Source organism: Mya arenaria, chromosome 9 (assembly GCF_026914265.1).
Source record: "Mya arenaria isolate MELC-2E11 chromosome 9, ASM2691426v1".
Taxonomy (NCBI): Eukaryota; Metazoa; Mollusca; class Bivalvia; order Myida; family Myidae; genus Mya; species Mya arenaria.
The window spans coordinates 8,488,731-8,512,770 of record NC_069130.1 but is presented as its reverse complement, the minus strand read 5'-3'; the positions used below and the strand labels follow the sequence as shown (position 1 = coordinate 8,512,770).

At 33.7% G+C, this 24,040-nt stretch overlaps 1 protein-coding gene across 1 annotated transcript in view; it reads right to left on the bottom strand.

Moving 5' to 3' along the window:
- Window positions 1–18,676: 18,676 nt before the first annotated feature.
- LOC128246936 (uncharacterized) overlaps window positions 18,677–24,040 on the bottom strand; it is a 44,214-nt gene continuing 38,850 nt past the window's right edge. The window contains exons 10-11 of the mRNA XM_052965497.1: window positions 23,504–23,622; window positions 18,677–22,876 (exon numbers count right to left, since the gene is read on the bottom strand). Coding sequence (XP_052821457.1) covers window positions 23,534–23,622 — 89 coding nt within the window. The 3' untranslated portion in view covers window positions 18,677–22,876; window positions 23,504–23,533. The remainder of the gene's footprint in view (window positions 22,877–23,503; window positions 23,623–24,040) is intronic.

The following is a 24,040-nucleotide window of genomic DNA, read 5'->3' as shown; positions in this document are numbered from 1 at the left end:
GGTTATTTATGGCTATACATGTTAGCTGATATATAAGTTAGTTCTTAGTCAGGGATATTATCATAATATATAACACCGCTCTGTGGATATATATTAAAATAGTACACAAGTGTAAAACGGTTAAAATCGATAAATACCTCCATTTCTTTTTAAAGCTGCACTCTCACAGATTTACTATGTTTCCAACTTTAAAAAAAATAATCTTGGAATTAGAATTTTTTTGCGTAAATATCTGCTTACCAGTGATGAAAGACTGCTGACAATAGATCAGATCGCAGATCTTTGTATTTCTATTCCAAATTTAATGTTTTATGGCTTAAACCGTTACTAACGGGTTAAGAAAAATGTATAAAACATAAATTTTGGGACAGAAATATGTAAAGCTGCGAACTGATCTTTTATCAGCAGTCTTTTATCACTGGTTTGCAGATATTTACGCAAAAATTTGCTCGTTCCAAGACAAAAAATAACAAAGTTGTCAACACGTTCAATCTGTGAGAGTGCAGCTTTAATGCAGACTATTGATCTTCAATCTGGTCGAAAGTTATCTAAAGGAAATATTATTAAGAGCTATAGTTAGAGGAACGTTACTTTTATCTAAACTTTTTCATTTGAAAATAATACAAAAGACAATTCGAACCATATGTCAATACTTCTATTATCTGTATTAGCAACATTGGGTTAAAAAATTACCAATGGTCCAAACATTGATCCGGACGATACTTTAAGCGTGTAAGAAAAAAGGTCAGTACTTCCATGCTCTGTTTTGATTAGAATGAAATAGCTATACTAGAATGTTCTCACATTGGCCAGTGATTAAATTAAATATGGTTGCAATACACTTAAGGATTGTGTAATAACTTTTACAAAAACTATATAGACATTTCTTTCATACATTTTCATCCAAAAATGAATGACTTGCGTAATAATACATCGTTGAATATATATCGCCCTCGACCTTTGATTGCGTGCGATATGAACTTTAAGCAACTTTAAATGTAACCACCCTTAAGATAAAAAAAACTTACATAATATTCCTTATATTTTCTTTTAAACCGCCGACTTATATTTTCTTAAGTATAATATGTCCAAGGAGAGAGCTAAGAAAGAACCAACCGTTCCTCCTAGTTTGCTACTTTTTATAGAGTGCCCTGGATGCAAAGGGGTGGTTCGGACCCGTTCTTCTAAGTATAATAATCCTTGGAAGAACGGGTCCGAACCACCCCTTTGCATCCAGGGCACTCTATAAAAAGCACCGAGGTAGCGCGTACTAAAATTGGACGTGTTTAGTCTCATATCTAGGCTTAAGTAGCAAACTAGGAGGAACGGTTGGTTCTTTCTTAGCTCTCTCCTTGGACAATTAAGCTGAAAGGTATTTTCGGCGGACAAAATGTGAATACTTTAATGATCTGCATCAGTGGATTTTAAGATGCTTCCAGCTACCATGGTCAAAACATTGACACGAAATTTCGGCGTATCAGACCTTATGATGATCGTGATATTCTCCGTCTGGCCAAAATCATTTTATTCGTTTTCTGTATTATTTGATTAAAGATATCACAGACTACGATTATCAAAACATTGACAAAAAATGTATTTCGGTGTGTCGGATCAATATCATTTCATCTGTTTTCTGTATTATTTGGTTTAAAGATATCCCAGGCTACCATGGTCAAAAAATTTATACGAGAGTTTTTTTTTTCTGCGTATCAGACCTGATGATAATCGTGATATACACTGTACTAAAGTGCTTATATTCCAGACTAGCACGGTCAAAACATTGTCAAGTCAAATAGTATCGGCGTGTTAGACCATCGGCAATTCCTTTTATGTTTATTTCATTATTTAGTTTAAAGATGTCCATGGTTAGCTTGGTCCAAATTCTGACCAGTAATGTTTTTTTTATCGGCGTGTCAGACCAAAGGTTATTCCGTCTCTAGCCCATAGTCCAAACATTGATCAGTCAAGTACGTTCGGCTTGTCAGATTAAACGTCAAGCATTTCAAAGAGACTAGCTTAGCATGGTAAAATAATTGACCAGTGAGTTAAATATGGAGTGTATACAGGTCGAGTTTGTGTAATAACATATATTAACAGCATACGAGGGGCTTTCAATAAATTATTGCACTTATGGCCTTCCGTTGAAACCACGCCACACAAGGGTAGTTGATTGTGGATATTTATTTGATACACCTGTTGTATTTTGATTTAATCTGTTTAATATATACCTAAAATATACAGTATATCAAGGTTATCCTTTAATGCTAATGCTATGATAAGACATTTAGAAAAAATAGAAAATTTGCCCAGGGCTTATATTAAAGCCCGAAAACGAGATTTTCCCTCGCATACAAGCTAGTTCTGCGGTGTCAGTAGGAACAATTTTTCGCTGTGTTATGTTTTAAATGGTCTAGCCTGAATGACAGTTACTGTGCTGGTAGGCCTGTTGTTGCAACAACAAAGGGAAACAGTGCTGCTGTTAGAGCGTTGGTAGATGACCGATGGCCTATATACTATTTCCCAGATAGTTAATAGTCTAGGTTTTTCAGGAGGGAGCGTCTATCGTATCTTGACTGACTGTTTGAAATTAAAGACGCTTTGTTCTAGATGGATCCTCCATTTGTTGACACCTGGACAAAAGGCAAGCATTTCGATTGTTCGAAAACACAATTGAAAAAGTATAAAAAATTGAGATGCTCACTAGGAATTAAACTTTATTATTTTGATTTCATGCGACGCATAAATAACATACAATAGCTACGTATATGCCAGGCAATTTCGGTAATCGCAACGAGAACAAGAATTGTCAAAGATAAGGCCTATCATATGGACAAGTCCATAAAGTGCAGAAGAATGGTGTTGATATTTTCCACGTTGCATGAAAAAAGATGCGATAGACGGTGTATTTTTAATAAAAATGTATAATTTGATTGATAAAGAAATTTAAAATTATAACGGCGCCAGCCCTGTTTATTGCTTGTTTATAAAATTGTTACAGTATTTACAAATATCAACAATTATGTTTTCGAATACATGTATTCTAAATAGTTTATCATTGAAGTACACAGAAACCTTTCATCGGTGATCAAAGATACATGTTCTTATCGCGCGAAGACCAATAGAAAGCAGGGCCTTAACTAATTAAGGGTTTGTAATAATAGTAACCTTTTGTAGCCACCCACATATTTCAACGAAAATTTATTTTTCTTTCTGGTATTTTCAACACCTTACCATTGGTAGGTTTAAAATCGTGAACACTGTACTAGAGACGGGTAGATAGAGAACACGATATGATTGGTGATAATTGTAACATTAGTTGATGTAAAAATTGCAAAAAAATCCAAATCAATCATGTATTATTTTTTTTTAATCCGAGTTTAACATTTGTAGTTTGCGATAACGTTTACATTTCGAAAGGATAACCCAGCTAAAGGTAATATTTTGGGAATAAATGGATCGTTTTCCACACTCAGCACCTCTTGTTTGGTACGGGTAATATGATAATATAAAAAAAAATGTATCGGTGTTATTACGAGCTCTCGATGAAAAACGATTTTTCCTACTTTGTTATTAAAATATATTAACTACAACTTTATGCAATACATTTGTTTAGAATACCCTTTATACGTGTAAATAACTGATATTTTTGAACATATTCCGATATGTTATTAATGCACATATCCATTTACGTGTAATTCGACAAGTCTGTAAAAACCAAATTACCTTCTCACATTCGAAATCTCGTCAATCTGTAAAAACTGATCTATGAGTTGATAAAAAAATGTGAAAAGCAATCAAGCATTAAAACGCTAATTTGTTTACATTTTTTAATTATCCAATCATGATGAAGTGCAGAACACGAGAGAAATCATTTCTTCTGGGAGAAATTTCCATGTACACCATTGTTAGACAACAAATAAATTCTACTTTACATATTAAAACTTATCTCCCAAGCATGATTTAGGATGTCTGATATGTAGAAATATGTTTTAAATAACTACTTTACTCATATTTATATATTCTACGGAAAAACACTTAAAGTGAATCACGAAACGCAAAAAATCTAGAAAATTAACCTACAAACTTCGAAAGATCCTCCAAAAATATTTTTATTACTGTTTTCATAACATCAAAGTTTTAACATCTCTCTAACAAATGTTTGAAAATTACCTCAAATCATATAAAATAACGCCCTTTTCAAATGACAGTATATCCAAATGTAAATCGAAAGTTCGGATTAAACGTTATCAGGAAAGGCTAGCTTTTAAATTTTTGTTAGACTACAAGTGTGATTACAAATACTAGCATTTTTGTAAATATAAAGATATATAACGAACCAGTTGATGTCCCTGTTTCAAACACTTTATAGAAATAAAATGGCCGCACAACCACCTCGATCAAATTTAGAAAGGAGGCAAAATAAAACAATAGATAAGGAGTGATAGATACACATAAATCTTATCATGTGAAACCGAAAGATATTTAGATTAACTGAATGTTAAACCATAGGTGTCATTCAGAATGGTGAATAAATAGTGTTTAATATAATTATATTTACTTAAATAAGAAAGGCCTTCTTTCTGTTTTACCCATTTGCCCATCATATAAACTGTTCAATGGGTACATACATGCATTAGCCTTGAAGAGTTTAGAAGAACAAACATTTATGACAACACCGTGTTGAAAATAGTTAACGTTTTTCAAAATCAAGTTGATTTTTAAATCTATCTTCTGCACAGACGCTCGACTCGGACAAAGAGCGTAAATCGATGAGTATAGAAAAACAATAGCGATTCTTCCAGTAATCAGCTAGTGGTTTGTTGAGATTGTTAGTGGTTTCGTGAAAAATAGAAACGATGGACAATATTTAAGAATATCCTGTGCCATGGCATTCTTTATAATTTACGTGTAATTCGATTATACACACATTTTGTTCTGATTTAAACATCAACATGACTTCATAAACAGCATTTTTATATGGAAATCCGATTTCTGGCTGATACTGCCACCTATGTAAAACTACCACAGCAGCACTTATCCAGGTCACATAAACTGATAGGAATAATGCATTCGCTCACAACTGCGCAGTCATTTGTCCTCAGACGTTTTGTTAATTCTAATTTAGGTTTTACAGAGCGCCCTGTTCGTTTACTCATTTAGTATGTGTAGGTCTTAGCCTGAAATATAAAATACGGTATGCTTAAGTGTCTTGTCATTTTGAAATGTTGATAAAAGCATAAACTAGTGAGCTCCCGTTCTGAGATGAAAACTCCATCATGTGCTATTAAATATATGTTGATGCTTGTTTGATCCTTCTGCGTTGTTTTGTATAGTGTGTCTTAATGACCTTGGCCTTGGGCCTTTGAACAGTGCCCTGGTAGATAGATTGGCAACTTGGTTGACCTCCGTTCACAGAACCCGTAAATCATCATCATCATCATCAGCAGCAGCAGCAGTAGCAACAACAAAACAACAACATCTGCATTAATATTCACCACCACAACAACCACAACCACAACATCAACCACAACCACTACCTTCATAATCAGTAGCTTTATCAAGGAGCATAAACTAAAAAGTTAAAAGACACATTTAAACTGTATTCAATCTGTGGTGAAATTTTAGCAGATATATTGTCAAGTGTTTTACAGGCTCATAAATTCGAACAAGGGGATTTTATAAAGAATATTTCTGGCTAAACATGTGAGCTGATATGTACGTTTCAAGTGTTTACATCTTAGTCAAGGACCTTACGCTAATATTTAACACCGGTCTGTAGATATATATTTACCTACTATACAAGTTAAATGAAGTTACAAATTGACAAAAAAACAAACACGTTTTTTTTAATTTTTAAGGCATATTATTGATCTTAAATCAATAATGTCACTATCCATTTGAAAGTATAACTACAACGTACCCCCTTTGTCAGTTCCCCGGCGTACCGCGTACATAAAGGGGGGCAAGTACACCCTCAAACCTATTTATAGCGTAGACCTGGCATTTTGGTAAGACTCTTGTAAATCTAGTTGTGTGTAGGGATTATGAACATAGAATATAAAAACATACGTAAACAGCATATTATGCATTGTACAAAAGTACAACTGCCTTTCCAATGTCACATCATTTTTAGTTGTATCATACTGTTATCTGCCTTTAATTACGAGTTCTAATTCAAATTAAAAGTAGCGGTGACAATAGACTGAACAGATCTAATGTTATTGAAAGCAACATGTATCTGCCTCTTGTTGGTGGCACACTTAAAGATATTGGCATGAAATCATCGACCCCATGCCTTTTTGACAAAAGATTTACTGATCCGGTCAGGACACGTAAAACAAGCAGGGAAGCATTGGCACAGTTGACAATGGCTACAGGGAAGTGTGACATAACCGGGGTTAGTAGTATTGTAACGACTATTGTAGCCTGACTCCCGTTTGGAGCCAATAAATCGACCTTTTGAGGGTTTGTTTAGGCCCTTACTTAGTAGTACTTAAGGATAATTAATATATTCTCTGAGAGTTCATAGACAATTAGAGGTTACACAAAAATACATTTCAAAGAATATTCCCAAGCTACGACTATAGAATGAGGCTGAACCGCTCCCCGTTTCGGACGAGGTAGTCAATGACCGGGGTTCTAGGAACTCACGTTGGTACGCGATATTAAAAAAAACTCAATATTTTACATTATCCGGTAGACAGAATATAAAATTAGTTATACAACTTTTGCTTTATTCTCAAGACTAGCATCATTTCACCGCGGTGATAAGTATGTCGATATTGTGCTAACCCAACGCACTTAGACATGTTGTGGTTTTTCATATGACTTTGATAAAGAGACTCTGTTAACTATTTCACAAATATGTTCAACATGATTTTTTATTGAATATAATAAACAGACACCGAACAGTTACGGCCAGACACTTATCTTAAAACAAATTCGTAAATTCTAAAATCATCCAATTTACGTTAGCTTTACTTACACTTTACGGCAATATGATATTCTGCCTTTCATATTTTAATATATCTCAGACAAAGACCTATCTGAACGTGTAATGATGTCTAACCGTTTTAACGTGTAGTTCTAAATAAAAAGCAAGGAAATATCTCTGACACTTTAAAAGCTTTGTCCCTTTAGGTTTATTACAGTTGACGTAGGTTACACTAGTTTTAGCTTAATGCAAATATAGTGACGATGCAAATATATACCATTTATATGTATTTTCCAGAGGACTGAAGAAGTGCAAAACCAAAAGGATGACACAGTCCCACAATTTGAAACATATACGTGCTTTCGTCAGGGCAATGGCAAGTTAGTAAATTTAAAGAAACATCTGTAGGATATAAAGTAACTATTAGAATTGTGTTCTAAATGGTCAAAATCTTAATAGCACAGGCTAACAGAAGGACTTGGGTGGGTGTCTCAGGATGTTGGAGATGATGGAATGTAAATATGTAAAATACAAACTACAGTACAAGCCTCGTAGTCAAACATCCCAGAATAAACCCTCTTCAGAGGAAAACGGCAAGGGTCTAAACGACAACAAACAAGCTAGAACTAGAGAAACAGCCATATGAACACCACATTCACAAAACCAAACACCAAATTACGCATCAAAATATCTTTACCGTCAATGATTTCCAGTTTGGAACGGTCAGGCTTTAACTAGTATGTATGGCAACAACCTCATACAATAACCCCCACATTTATTAGTAATAAGCACCAACTTGAAAGGAATGCAGAATAATAAACAAACATATAAACTGATAGTATTTATATTATATGGACTAACGGACTCAAAATGTTTGTATACGCGTTAAACCGCCGTGTTACTGATAGCATGACGCTAAGAGTTTTAACCCCTGATACAATTTAACTATTGACCTATGTGTTAGGATGAGAAGAGCACTAGCGTGTTTTAGATGCTCGAACAATTAGAGAACCGGTAACACATGAACATGTACGGAACGATGACTTTATTTGTTTGCATTGTATTCTCACATTATAATGTGCAAATTATTGAAAATGTGTATCATGCCTATTATGAATGTCCTCCAATGAGATGAAATAGGAATAAAAAACTGGTCCAGTGGTAAGTCTAAAATAGTAGACGTATATGCGATTCTTCCTATCCCAAAAAACTTCGAAACAGGTTTGTGCAAAACAGGGGGTGAGGGGGGGGGGGGCTAAAAATATTGAAATTGTATTTAGAGAAGTATTTTATGTATGAATAGATGATAAAGGTTTATATTCATATTTAAACATGTAATTGCAAAGATACTTTTGCACGAAACAAGTAATAAATGCTTTAAAACACAGGATTTACCTTTCCAATAAAACAAAACTTGACTGACACAGACAACAATTATGCCAATTGTAAAAACTCGACTATCTTCGGTTATGTTTTGACAGTATGAAATAAAGAAAAACACAACAAACTCATAATAATTCGTGGATATTTATTTTTGAATGCAGAACTAATTTTAAAAAAGCATTATTTGGGAATAGTTCTTGTTTTTAAGATATTTTATAGACGCAACATGCTTTAACCCGGAATCCCGATCGAAATAATACCCACTTTTGGTACAAAACAATTTGAACGTGAATGAATTGCCATATCAAAAATCGTCAATAAGATCCACCAACGTACAATTATTTTGACTAGTACAGTGGTCAGAGTAATCAAAATTCATGAAACCTAAGAAATGAAATCTAATGAAAAGCAATTATTTGTTTTAAAGGTTATAAATGTTATTTAACACCTCATGACAGCATTTAAAGGCAGATAAACACAAAGCAGTCAATAAAGGAAAGTGAATTTCTGCTAATGGTTGGCCAGAGGCCTTTATTAAAAAAAGTGAAAATTGAGTTGGGTTGTAATATGACAAAGTATGAGACGAAAAATGTGACACAATTGTAAGGTGAATGTAAATGTACTGACCATTCAGTTATAATAATAATCTCTATTATTTAACAGAGGACTGAAGAAGTGGGATGGCTCTCGTCAGTCTGGAATAGGTAGTCACTGTCTATGATCCATCAGGGCTAATGTGGCAGCGATAAAATAAGAGAATATGGTAGGTAGTATTCAGAGAAAGACAATCAAGATAAATGATGACCTTGGTTGTTAATAACTGCAACGCAACCACGTCATACTTATAATCTGGATTGTCTTTCTTTAAAAATATAATATTCAAACATGCAAGTCACCCTTAATTAGAGCAGTTCGTAACGAGACCAACAGTGTTTGCGCTGATGCGTCTGGCTCAGTGGCTGTGTATATCAATACCAATCACTTGAAGCAGAAATATACCGAACTGCTGTTTATAAGTGAGGTTGATGACAGGGTAAGCAACCACGCCTGTCGCTCTTGGTTGTTGCTAACACCTGTAACGTATGTGATTGTTATTCAAACATAAACTGTAGATTCAAACAGACGAAAGGCAAAACATTTGTTTTTTCGTGTTCGTTAACATAAAAAAACAGTTTACAAGTGTGCACGTTGATATGTCCACACTACAAGTTGTTTCGACAATTTCAAAATACTGCAAATAAAAGCATCCAACAATAGCAGAATCTTCTTTAACATCGAGAAGGCCTCTTCAAAAAACTTGCAACGAATATGTACAGTTTATCTTGGGACTTTTTTTTATAGCAAATCGATCAATTGCGTATGTGTTGGCATGCCGTGTTTGGAAAATATTGTTTGATTGTTCCCAAACAGTAAAATGTTATACAGACAATAAGCGCATTTTTGGAAAACATAAATTGTTGCAGTCGGTAGGCTAGGTCACGAATTTAAGAGCGATTTTATAACGTAGAAATATGCAAATAACTTACCTTATTTGTGTTTTTGCCCTACTTCATTGGTGTACGTTACACTATGTGTGTCATGTGACGAAATTGTTTCCCCATAATGTTAAACAGCGTTTGAAAATTTAAACTACCTTTACTACATCCGAGATTAAAGATTTGTTTTAAAGAAAACAACACCATTTGAATACTTATGTTATATCTTCAGAACAAGCTTTCCAAATGTTTTGAACACATCCTGATGTATCTGATATATGTCTTCTTAAGAAACCACAAACAATACAATTCTGATATTCTTTATATCGTAGGCCATCAATATCATTCACTATCCGTTCATTCAACCAGTATTACCTCTGTAACTCTTCCCATGACAGCGGTTATATTAAACAATGCATTGTCATTCTATCATTGTCCAAGCTACGGGCAGGTACTTACTAAGGATGGTGCAATGTTTTACATGAATATGAACCCCAAATTCTTCAAATTAATTGGAAACTAATGAATTTACGGATTTGACTATTTTGACTCGATATCATAAAGGAAACGCCAATCTAAAAATGGAAAAAACAAGCCAAACAAATGTCAATGAAATTGCCGGCCACTTAAATTGGGGTTACCGCATTTGAACAGTCAACCAAAAAAGCTTTTGCGTCCAGGGAACAAGTGTAAATCACCACTTTACCTAAATAAGTTCTTATCGTACCATTTGCATCATTTGGATCATGCATTTGCTTGTTCCAGTAGTGAATTCTATTATTCCGTTACTACAGGGTATATTGTGTTAATTGTTTTTGAAAGAAAACAGCGATGAACATTTTCCAGTAATGCAAAGAAAAATGCAGGGTCAAACCAAGGAGAAAAAAAATAAAATATAAACTCTGTTTAGAGGCCAAACGACACTAAACGAGAGACAAAAATCGTACAATAAATACGAACAAACCACGGAGATGTAAACAATTACTTTACAAAATTATTTTGCATACAGCTGAGTGACTCGCCTAAAGATAAGTATCAACGTGCTACTTGCTTCCATGGACAGGATTTGGAGACATTTGCGAATGTGTAATTGTCATGGAGGCAGCTGTGGAATAAGACGAAAGTTGTTTACATTGATAAGGATTTTGTTGTCATTGGCTCAGTCGTAATCTTTGTGTTGGCTTGTCCATAGTCATCATCATTTTGTTGTCATTTAAGTAAATAGCGCTATCATTTCAGTTAACATTTTACGTGTTATTTAAGTAGATGAAATTATTTTTATAGATATTTTGGTCTGTGTACTTGTTGGAACAATTGGAACAAAGGTATATGGATAAATATTTATGCAAAAAGCTATGTTCAATCAAGCTATGCTAAAATCAATGTTTTATATGATATGTTCCAACCATTTGACACATAAGATACATGACAAAAATACATGACAAAACACAATATAATAACTGTTTTAAAACTAGAAAATCAGTTGACCCGTGCAGCATACTTGTAAACGCGTTGAAAGCAACCGTACTTATGTTTATAATACACAATTACATATTATTAAAACCGTGATTAATAAAAATACTGGAAATAAAGCTTTTATATTGTAATTTAAATCAATTGGAATGGTTCATGTTACTATGAAAACATACTCCGTTCATAGTACGCTAAGCTGCCATTCCGTTAAAGAATACTGACGAAGTTAAAAATGGTCAAAGACGATGATATAACATATGTTGATTACTTATATCATTTGCAGGGGAAAAGAGAAGATACTGATACTTGACTGCAAATAGTCGGATGCCCTGGTTCTAAATGATTCAATTTAGAACTAAAAAGGAGATAAATTCCATTAAAAATCATCGAATCGGAACACGCTGATAATTTGCGTATCTCCTATTGTAAGTTAAGCTTCGTATAAATGTTTATTAAATTGAAGCCAGTACCTGATTGGAAATAGATCGGGCATGTCTAGTGGGACTGATCTGTCCTGTATCACACTATCATACATCAAAAGGGTCATAACTCTGCGTTCATCATCGAACCTGAACGTGCTGATAAAATTGTAGTTGCTATGCAAAAAACTCGGACTAGAGAAGTTGGGCTGACTGGTCTTATATCATACCCTTTGGAATTAAAATGGCTTTACCAGGACAGACGACACGGCGTCTATATATTCCCGCTAAGTGTTAGGGAGAGCATAAGTATATATTGTGTTTTATTTGCCATTATACAACTCTTCAACGTATATTTACACGGTAAAAAGTTTTATCATTACACATACGAGGTTCGTTTCTGGGAGCATCCTCTTGACATTTTTTCAACTGTATTGCAGAGCTGTTTGCCACGAAACCAATATTTAAAAAAATCGAAATAAGTAATGTTGAAAAACAAACACAATCAACAGCTCAAACTTGAACTATAATATGATTTATTATAACTGTTCAAATCTCTTAAAATCAGTCTCTCGTCGATGATTGGAGAAAATAAATAGACATGCTATTTATAATACATATAAACAATTGTCTTATTTTCTCAAAAACATAAATGCATACATCGAATGATGATTAAGACATAAAGAGACATCCCGACCCTCGGTCATTTATTTGTCTAACTCTGTCAGACTGTAAAATGATTCGTCTAAATAAGGTAAAAATGTACACGAACATAATTGAAAAAAAGCTTATGATACCTTCCTTTTCCGCGGAAACCGCCTTGTGCCGCACAGTTCACAGTATAGTTTTGCCTGTAACGTTCAGCTAACGATTGCAAGCAATGCAATCGCAATCCGGAAAGTTTCAGCTCTTGTTTCTCGTAATGGGCTTATTTTTGCTACAAAAAAAAGAGAAATGGTCAAAATGGGCCCCCATTGCAAATCGTTAATACAATTGAACAACACATCTTATAAACTAGCTATCAAAGAAGACCTCGGCGCTCGGAATGTAGTTACATATACACGGCTGTTCTCTGTAGCCAAGCGATATGCCACACATAGAAACAGTCTAAGCATGGTCAAATCCTGCCATAGTAACAAGGGAGTTTGCTCTTGTTAGTACTGTAAATATGGTAGTTTTATAAAGTTTAAAACTCATATAGAAATTGTATACGCCGCTTGTTTTATTGGGAATCCAGCTGCCTGGTCGGAGATTAATTTTGAACAAAACCTACAAAAATAGCGGTAAGATTGGAACGGCAAGGATGTCACTAATTTCGGCACGCTATGCCTTTTTTTGGAGCGTGAGGATGCAATTACATGTAAGACGCATTGGTCAAAGAGTTAATAATAATAGCAATACAGACAGTGGCACTTAGTTATGGTAAGCTGTCTACAGTTAGATTAGTGACTATGCATTTTTCTCATTTATTTTAAAGTAATGAAAGTAACAGTAAAATGAAAAAAGTCGTGAGGGAAATTTCTCATTAAGTTATACTTCAAGTTTTGTTAATACTCGAATAAATCATTTACCTCTTTTTCTATCGACATGTTATTCTTTGACGTACACAAACATTGTTGCCGTAGTGCCAAAAAATAGCTAACACGTACACGTTACCGTTCCAATAGCGTTTTGCAACACCACTATTAACGTAAGTTTGACTGAACTTTATTACGTCGCATGAAATTAGAGTAATATAGAACTAAAGGTGGATACTTTTGAAACCCTTACGGGTTTTCTATCTATAATCCGTTTGTTATTCACCAAATAATACCGTCAAAAATTATTATTGACCAGTCAAACGAAAAATAAAAGATTTTTCAACCTTCCTTTTTAAGATATATTTTGTTCCCGGTTTTCGTTCTTTGTACAATACGTAGTTATTTGTGTTAGTGTAAAGGGAATACACTATATTTTGCTCATCGATTTGATTTAACTGATGTTTAAATTCTTATAATAAAAAAGTTTTTAAGACAAAATAACCGTCATATATCCTCCTGTTTTAATTCAGCCACAATTAATTACAGTGTGTCCTCTTATTGAAGAGAAGATTGATTAAAGCTACAAGATACCGGTAAAGTGGTTGTACATTTCTCTCTTCTTATACTTTATATATTCTTCTTATATATAAATTTCAAAAGATCAAAATGTTCGGTGCGCCTATATCTTTTTATGGATTTACTTTTACATTTATGTGAGATTGGTTAATCAATACATGATCAGTGCATCGATATATAAAAAGAATTGTCTAGAAAGTGCACCAGCCATTTAAAAATTCACTGAAATGAGTGCAATATAAATATAACAAAATGGTCCTCTAGACAAGCAAATCAAATCTTGAGCCATTTTTGATACAGCATGGTTAACATACACCATCCGTTTTAGCCACATAACATTTTGTCGTAGAGAAATCAGATCAAATCATGATTTGCTTCCTACAAAGGTTATACGACAACGTTTTAATAGCCATATAACATTAATTCCGCGGATATTCCTGTGGCATTTTTCCTCTGGTTTTATTCAACGTCCGAATATTGCAATATCTTCATAAACCATTCCACAACCGGCTTTGCTCAATCAGTTTGGATGGTTACATTAGGGTTGAATGTGCCTAATTTATTTTGCAATAATTCAATACCACCATTCTTATTCCTATTTCATGCTTGACTTATTGCCAATATTGTCATATTTATGTCATTTTTCAATGGTTTGATTTCAACGTGGCTATTTTTTTTAGTGTTCCTAAACAGTCACTTTTAAACTTGTGACGTTGGCTACTAGCCTAATTTATCCTGTCACCTGCATACAAATCGGTCCAATAACAAGGTGCCGTGTAAACTTTAGTTTATTAGGATAGTAGACCACGTGATGTTTATCTACAGTCAGGTGGTCATGTGACCGCGAAAACGAACTTCTTTTATATATTCTGCAATGTCAGAAGAAAAGCAGAACTGCCGTTTCAGTATCTTATCAATGGACCACTAACAGCCGACCTCAGCAATCACTCGCCCATAAAGTCCCATCATTATGCAAAATAATGACACTGGCAAAACAATCGACCTGAAATCTTCATGAGATGTGAAAATCTTACCCCACCCGCAAATGCTGGAAACTGTGAAACAGCATTCAACGATACTCGTCGATAGTTTATTCCATTTCTGTGGTGAATGACAAAATCTCACTTACAACAGAAATGAATGATCTCTTTGCCGGTGCAGTTATGATCATTCAACACTATCAACATCATTTAAATCCATTTAATATGTTGCGATTGTTTGTAAACACTCGTGATCTTGAATTTTGACCTGTGTACTGTACTCTGACTTGCGGAATAATTGTTACATCATCAGATAATGTTCAGAGACTGATCCATGCTTATGCACGTTTAAAAGTATTTTTATGTTTTGAATTGATATTGACGTATTAAAATGCAATGACTTTGAATATAAACGTACTAAAAAAGTTGAACAGTTTTACGAACTATTTTGGGGGCGATTTCAACATGGATACCGAGTGTGATGACGTCAACAGGGAAAACAGTTGTCCCCCTTACTTTTAAAGATTCTTATTAATTTTAAGGTTTTATAGTGTTTAATTAAACAAAGTAACAGGATAAATAGAATACTAGGTTAGTGCCGTGGATGGAGAAAGTTTATCTGGCTCGGCTGCGGATTTTATCGGGTTCGCCTTCGGCTCACCCGATAAATTCCTCCGCCTTGCCAGATAAACTTCCTCCATCCACGGCACTAACCTAGTATTCTCTATTTATATAACAATCGGTTGAATTCAAGCTGTATAATGTCCTTTTTGTCTTTTGGCAAATAAACAATCATTTTTGAGGATTTTTTTTCCTTATAAATGTAAGATTGTGAATAAGTCAGAAACCTGAAATTGCCTGAAGTGGTATCCTTTTCATAACTTGGACATTCTTGGCAAGTGTGACCAAACTGTCATCTTTTGATCCAGTGGAAATGTACATATAGCCTTGCGGAGTTTTGTATAGGAATGTTTCATAAATGCGCTTAATCGTTTGACTACAACAAAGAACATAATGAATAAAGGTAAACTTTGCCTCCCCTTATGCATTTTAGATAGTTTTACAGCTTCTCAGCAAATGGTACGTGACAGAAATCATGTCTTATGTCCACCAAAAAGAAGTACATGTTTTTTTACACAAGATCAAGAGCTAATACCACAGTTTCCATTTTTAACTGATGATTCGGAATAAATTCGTGTGTTCATTTGTAAATTAAGAAACAGTCTATATTCTCCATTTTTCTTTTTGCGTAAAGATATTAGAAACAAAAACTTTTCATCCTCATACATATACTTAAAAGCGACTTTCTGCTTAAACACTTTTTAACTTTCGTTTTCAAGCAGTTTCCTAGCTATTGAAATGTTGTTAAGAAGCTGAATTTATATTTTGCTAAACAGGCAAATTATCATGAAAGTCTATGTATGCAAATGGTCTATATTAGATAAAATACTCTTATCACGTGTATGGTTTCTTCAATCCAGAGCTAAATTAATTTTCCTGCCTAAAATGCTCACTCACCTGGTTTATCGTTCGGCAAATCACACTACCACTCGATTGTGGTTATCTTTTCACTCAGGGCTATGATAAGTAGACGCCCAAAAGTAGCCACTTCCCGTTGGCTAATGGGCATCAGCGGATATTTGCCCTATAGACAGGAATACCCCTTCTCTCTGACCAGAACATGGAGTTTACCGAACTTTTGCACATTATTCTTCCATTTCCTTCACAGCTTTGGAAACCTCAGCTCAAAAGAGAAATCAAGTGTATGAAATTTGCTTTTGCACACAAAACTAAAACTCTTCCAAACAGAGCAAGAGCGTTGAGTTTCAGTTCTAAATTTTCGATATGCAATACAAAACATCGACTTCTGGGCTATTATTTATAAGAATGCTGTACGTAGAACAAACGTTTAAAGTGAATACAGACATATGCAAAAGTTTCATTGTACGCATGCTTTGCTATATTAATTCTGCATGTCTGTTCATTACTTTGTTCAAAAGGAGTTTTGCCAAGCGAAACTTTTTCTTGATTTGATCAATATCCGCGAAAACCGTTCACTGCGAGAATCTTTTGGCAAGCCGGGATTCGGAAACATGGAATAATTCAAACGATATTTTACATGTTCTTATTACGTATACGGACAGCGTTCGTATATATAGATATAAGTTTCTCCCTGCATGGAGTTCCCTTCTAAGAGTACCGAAGGCGGTAGACATTTTTTTTCAAATCTTAACTGAATGTCTTATAATCTCAAAACGCATAAACGAATAACGTTTTATACTATAGAACACATCGGCTACATGTCATCTAAACGGTGATAGGAGAAGTCTTACCTTCAAGAAGTCGTATCATATTTTGAGAAGCCGTCTCATTTACATAGTATATATTAGAAAAATCCTGTAGAAAGCGATTATTTTGACACCGATTGATGCAGGTTTTGTCAGCGTGAATACTCCTGTTTGCAAACGGAATAATCATTTCACGTAGTTGATGCATTGACTGATCGTCGCCCGACCATATTCGACAAGCGATAGTCTTTCGATCGATTTTTTAAATCAAGGAAAACCGACTGCATTTATCAACTTTGATGAATCACCACGAACTTGCTACTAAAGATGTGGGTTTATTACCCAGCAGGACATCCATACAGTAACAGATTAAATAAGTTTTGATTTAGCGTAGCTTTCAATTACGTTTACAATGAAGGCACAAATACAAACGATAATTGTAAAGTGTCGAAAATTCATTGCTCGAAGCCACTCTAGGGTCGTTACAAATTTTCTGTCTTTTTGTTGTAAAATTACGTTGTGAGCACTATTTTATTAAGTGAGTGGCGAGTTCGCTCTGCCAAGTTCGTTTGCAAAAAGGATTAACAGTCTTAACGCTGTCTATTATCAACTTGGATGACTCAGATCGAACTTATTCCACCATTACAACAAATTTCTGTTTTCCCTTTTGTTCAGCAATAATAGTTGTGACAATGATTTAATTCAATGAGTCTCAAATGCGAGCACATGGTAGTTCGCTTCGTACCAATTTATTAGGATTTGATGAAAGCTGATCGGTTGTTAATACATTCCAAACGCAAGTAATCGCATACGCTTTCTAACCATCAAGTTGCATGGTAATTGGATGACCACCTGTAGACCTACAGAGGGGTCAATTTCTTTTTTCCATTTACAGGGCATGATGTTGAATCGAAAGTAAAATAGATGTATCCATAAACGCTACTTACCTATTTATTCACATGTGCCCTTTTTAGAAATATTATCAGGACGAATGCTAATCCTCTGTATGTCTTAAAAAAGGACGTGTCCTTAAGTTCAGGTGGATAGTGTACGAGTATGAAGCTTGATTAAAAATAAAATCTCAACCGAAGTCTGAAAATCTTAGATAGCCGGTATATGTATACTTGTCTATCGGTTATCTACCAAGTTTGTTCAAATGGTGAACCGTGTCAAAACAAGCCATATCCTGGGTGAAACTTGTATTGAAAATAACTTTATAACTCGTCTAGGCCAATTCCAAAAGACCAGTTTGACAAATGCTTGTATACGGAAAACCTTAAAATGTTAAACTTTCTCAGAAAGTACTGATTATTGGCAAATGACTACCACATTGACCACCTCAGCAACTAAGATTTCCCCTAGAAACCGTTGATGTCCTTAATGACTTGGAATGGTATTTTGATCATGTAACTTTACAGTTTGGCAAACTTGTTCGGATTTTTATATATCGCATGTCCTTGACAATAACATATGACCTTCATTCTTGTTGTCGAGTATTTCTACGGATCTGAGCGATATAGGTCAATTTTGCCCCTCTTGTTTAATAATCGTTTGTACATAGATGTCAAGGATGGGCAGAATGGATATAAAACTTATTGTCACATGAAGCAAATAAATGAAAAATGAAATCAAATAGGGTCGTTTTTTAATACTCACAGCAGTAATAAAACACAAGCTTGGATAAACATGAAAGGTAATAACAACAGTAACTCACACACAAAAATAATAAGAAGCGCCAAAATCGTCGAATATCTTTGAAAAAACAAATCTTTACTTCTAATTACTAATCATAACTGCCCCGTCTTGCTTAAGCCATGGGCAATATAAAAGAACACAAACCATTTTCAGAAATGTTGACCTTTCTTACCAGTATCAATTACAATATATGCTATTAATTTTGGTCTTTATAAGAACAAACAAACACACACACATAACAGTGTGTTAAACCTATATTGTTTCAATGATCCAAAATATATTGTGGTTGTGTTCTGCCAGGTTGGTATTTTAGTTTTTAAACGACGACATTGACGTTTCTGTAAGTATGTATGGAACAAACATGTTATGGTAAAAGGAACGCTATGTACAGATGCAAATTGTACGACTAAAAATCTTAAAAAAGGCAGATACTAAATAATAATACATTTCTCATTAACCCTCTACATGTTCTAACAAACTTTTAAACCAATAAGATTTGTACATGATTATCTACTTAAACTGACGCTACCTGACGCTGAATTTAGATTCAGCCTAACCTCGGTGGGCAATATAAGTTCTTACCAAATTAAACAATTGAAAAAAAAAAAAAAACTATACAAATGCGTATCCAAATTGATTGATATTTAATGTGAATTCATCGGCTGACGGGATAACGTTTATATAAGAAAGAAACCTACAGTTTTAAGATTACATTTCATAATTAAAAATAATAAAAAAAAATATTTGTACAATGCATATATAATTGTATGTTCACATAAAAAACATATTTATATTACGTATATGACATTTACCCTCAGCTAACTTATACTTATAATAAAAAAACTAACAATAACATGAACCAACACCAAAACAGTTTAAAAATATAAGATGATTCAATAGAAATACATTTAATTCTAAACACACCATTCAAGCAACAAGGAATGCTAAAGCAATTTTAATTGTACAGGACAACTGACTATGCACCGGAGCGCCTAAACTATATATAACAATTTAACATATTAGATGATCATTTGTATTCGACAAATAAAACACATCGCCACTATTGTTACTTATATAAAGCTGATCTAATGGGTGTGTCGATATTGATCTTGGCCTTACGACAACTCCAATACAAACGCGTGCGGAGGATTTGCCGGACAAACATGCAGATGAACGAAAACTTCTTGTGAAACTGAAGACGACGTGATTTTATTTGTCGGAAACAAATGCGCAACTTTAACGAATTATGACCCAACTGAATTATGACCCGGAGTTTCTTTTATATTTTTTTTCAATCAAGAAACCTTTTTTAAACTTACGGATAAGAAAACTGAAGAACATACCAAACTTTGTTAATTGAAAAGCATCTTTCTCGGATGTTTGGATTTTCAAATATTAGTGTATTATCAGTTCTTATTGGAAAACGGCTTGGAAATCGTTATAAAATGTTATCGATAAAAAAGGTGGGATTTTATTGGTTATAAAAAAAAGGTTGTTAAATCAATCTACAAGGTCGTATTACATGAATTGTAGTCGTACGGCCTATTTATTCTGTCTGAATAAAGGGATTTCATTTATCTATGGTATTATATTTTCTATATAAAAATATGAGCTTTGCATCAAATATCTATGAGGGTTGTTGTTTCATATGTGTTTATCGGGTTAAAGTTTTTTTCTTTATGTTGAATGTCATTTCTGTTAACTTGGGGTCATTCTAAAGAAAAGGAGCTCTAAATTTTCATCATGTTATGTTTTTCTTTCATATGTTTTTTGTAACCAAATACAAAGAGCAAAAGAAAAAAGCTCCAAATTTCACTCCTTTTTAGTGTTAGTCAGTGTACAAGTAAATGCGTTCCAGCGTATGTAAAATACATTCTAAAACAATAACATACTATCTAGGTTACAATTTCTAAAACAAGATTTCATAACAATTCAGTAAATAAAACATGTAAACATAACAAAGTTTGCACTTTATATTTTGTAATTTTAAATGTGCTTTTCTCCATTAAAAAATCAAAGATTCTAAAGGTACACTGCTTATAAAATGCAGTACATTTTAAGTTCAGACTTGATATTATTGCATTTTTGGAGCAAAAACACGCTATTTAGAACGAGGATTTTAATTGAATTTTTGAAACACACGGTGCAGTCCTTTAATATCACCGTTTGAATAAATACAATGGTAAAACCTTAATTAACGACGTTATATAACGATTTAAAACCCCGAAGAAGAATATAAACATGTCGTTAACGGCTCTGTATGGACATATGAATTATTTTTGAGGAACGAACTACTTCCACAGCGGTTTTTTATTTCTGAAAACGTTATGTTTATTTTAGCCAGTGTACTATTGTCTGAGCGCAAACTTACCTTTCCACAAAAGTTTTGCACTCTACTTTGAGAACCTTTATACGCGAATACTATTTAATTAGAATGTACTCCTATTTATGTTGAGAGGATACGAGCATCAAGGGGGATTCATACAAAGTTATGACACCATCAACTTCTTGCTGGAATATATTCCCAAGGTAATATAGCCAGAGAAAAAAAGAAGATTTTTAACCTGAACAAGTTTCATACAAATGCGTAGAAAGCCAGAACACAGTTTGATATACACTTTACACAATTTCTTGCCGTTCACGATATCATTGCACCTTTAGTTGTGCGCTACCAGTAGAGATGAGGGTATACACGCAATTAGCTCGGTAAATGTTTTAATCGCATTGTACTTCTAATCCTCCATTTGGAAAATTTATGAAGTTCATGCCTCTAATTTGGCTAAACGCCTTTTTGTTAACTGTAATGGCACGAAGAGAAAAACTTTTTAATAAACTTTGTTCTATCCTATTTCTTTAAGTTATTTGAGAATATCTGGAAATGAGATTTTTATTTCGCTGATGATTTTAAGCAGAGACTCATACTTCGTTCCATTTTGACTCAGAATTGACAAAACAATTCATGAATAATGCGCTTCTAAAATACACCAACTTCTGAAGCCTGGAATATGGCTTATATTTCGAGGTTTGGATAAAAATTGGTGAATTTGTTTTTTTAACTGTTGATGAAATTGCAGCGTCGCTAAATATAATGAATTGTTGATGCTTTTGATAATTATATGACTTGTGTGTGTATATATGAATTCATATTGAAACGCTATGCTATATTTATATTTCATTACTCTTCACATTACTCTATATATAAAATCACTGAAAAATGGAAATAAAGAGTAGATATGGATCGAGGGGATATTGTTTAGAAGTTGAATACCTTTGAACATAATGTTTATACTAATGGTCGTGAGTTGTAAGTTCGTTCCTCGAAAGTTTTGCAACAAATTGCCCAACTGAACATATACATATTGACGAATGTATACACCTTCAAACTTGTTTTTGGTGGTTAAACATACACATGTATACGTAAGAGAACATATAAACCATGCCATTGTTATTGATTATCTTTAACGACATTGAAAATGAATGTGTTTTATGTCTTTTTTAATATTGATATATTAAAAAACACAACTTTGGTCGACTTACGGACCTTTTCTAAAAGCAGTTTGCTACAAAAGATCCAAAGTGAGATTTCAACTTCAAGATTTCACGATATGAACTTTAGAAAATTAGGATTTCAACATAATGATTGTGAAATTTCAATGTCATACATTCACGAAATTTAATTTACGAAGTCGCGCTTTCAGCTACACATATTCTTGATTTCTCGAATTTAACATTTAATTTATCTTCACGAATAAACATTTTCACAAATTCACATTCTCAACGTCACAAATTTTAAAGTTTATAAAATACTTTTTTTTATATCACGAAAAGAACAATTTGAACTTCATGGATTTACTGTTTCAACGTCGCAAATACACGACATCATGTATTAACGATTTTACGATTTTATCCTCATGTATTCATGGATAATGGTATTCAACAGTTGAACTACAATTAGACAAATCATAATCTACGCTGCCAAGCCAGTTCTAAGATAAGGTTTCAAATAACGTGTTTTTTTAATCAAACCATTCTGGTCATTCCACTTCCTTCCGGAATATCTTGTTCACGTTTATGCTTCTCACAAAGTTTTCTATGCGCTTCCTCTTTTTGTCTTCAGTTTTTCCCGTGCAATGCTGTAATTTGATACAGTATATTTTTGTATTTCCCTTATGTATTAATTCTCTATGCGTTAAAGGCTAGTTTTATCATGATTTGTTTCTGTTCGGTTACAAACAAATGTTGTCACTAGATCAAATGATTGAAAAATATTACGCTATTGGAGCTAGATCTTAATTATGAATGTCTGGCCTCATTAAATATATATCAAATATAATGCATTCGATCAAATTTTCTAACAATAATAACTTAGAAAGAATGAACGTCTCGATATAGATAGTTATTTCATTGGGCAACACGTAGTCAAGAAGTCGTAATGATACATATTTAATTATATAATGGCTGTAATAATTGTATCGGCCACAACTATACCAACTGTATTGATAATATGTTAGTACTATTGTCTCTATATAATCTTGATCACAATTCGATATACGAGCCAGGTCATAACCACCTAAACACTACCTGATGGACGAACCTTATAAACTTAACCTAAAGAGGCCAAACCACAAGATCCGGCTTTAAAGCAAGCGATAACAATATATTTTCAGAGCCCTTTAAATAAAAGTCAAACTTACATGTGGACGTTTAAGTAAAAAAACTATGTTTTCAAGAATTTTAAGCAACATTTTAGTCGTTAATACTTGCGAAAAGTTTGGATCACGTTTAATCCTTCATTTCAATCGTTTAAATGCAGAGTCAACATCAACCACAGCTCCCTTTGCAAGATCTTCCACATATGATCTGGTTAAACTGGCAAACACTGCAAACAAAAACTCATTTGTATCTTTATGAAAAAGTCGCCGATAACGTAGAGTGTCATAAGTAAGCTTATCCTACATACATTTGTTATGGTATTAAGGGAAAATCAATGTACAATTGTATAATAGAAATAAATCACCCTAGTCCACGTATATCACATCGCATTTATTCGAAAACTAGTGGACATCCGAATGTCATGTCAAAGTGGTGCTGTTTTTCCTATTTGTCGACAAACCATACAACCACGCACCGTTAAGAAAGCATTTACGCGACACACCATCTTTAGCTAAAATGTGTGACAAAATCTGACAGCCTTATACTCTTTTAACTCCCACAAAGCGTAGAACGAATTATTCAGTAAAAAGATGGCAATTCGTTAAGGAAAAGGCCGATGATTCGATAAGATAGATTGTTTTTAA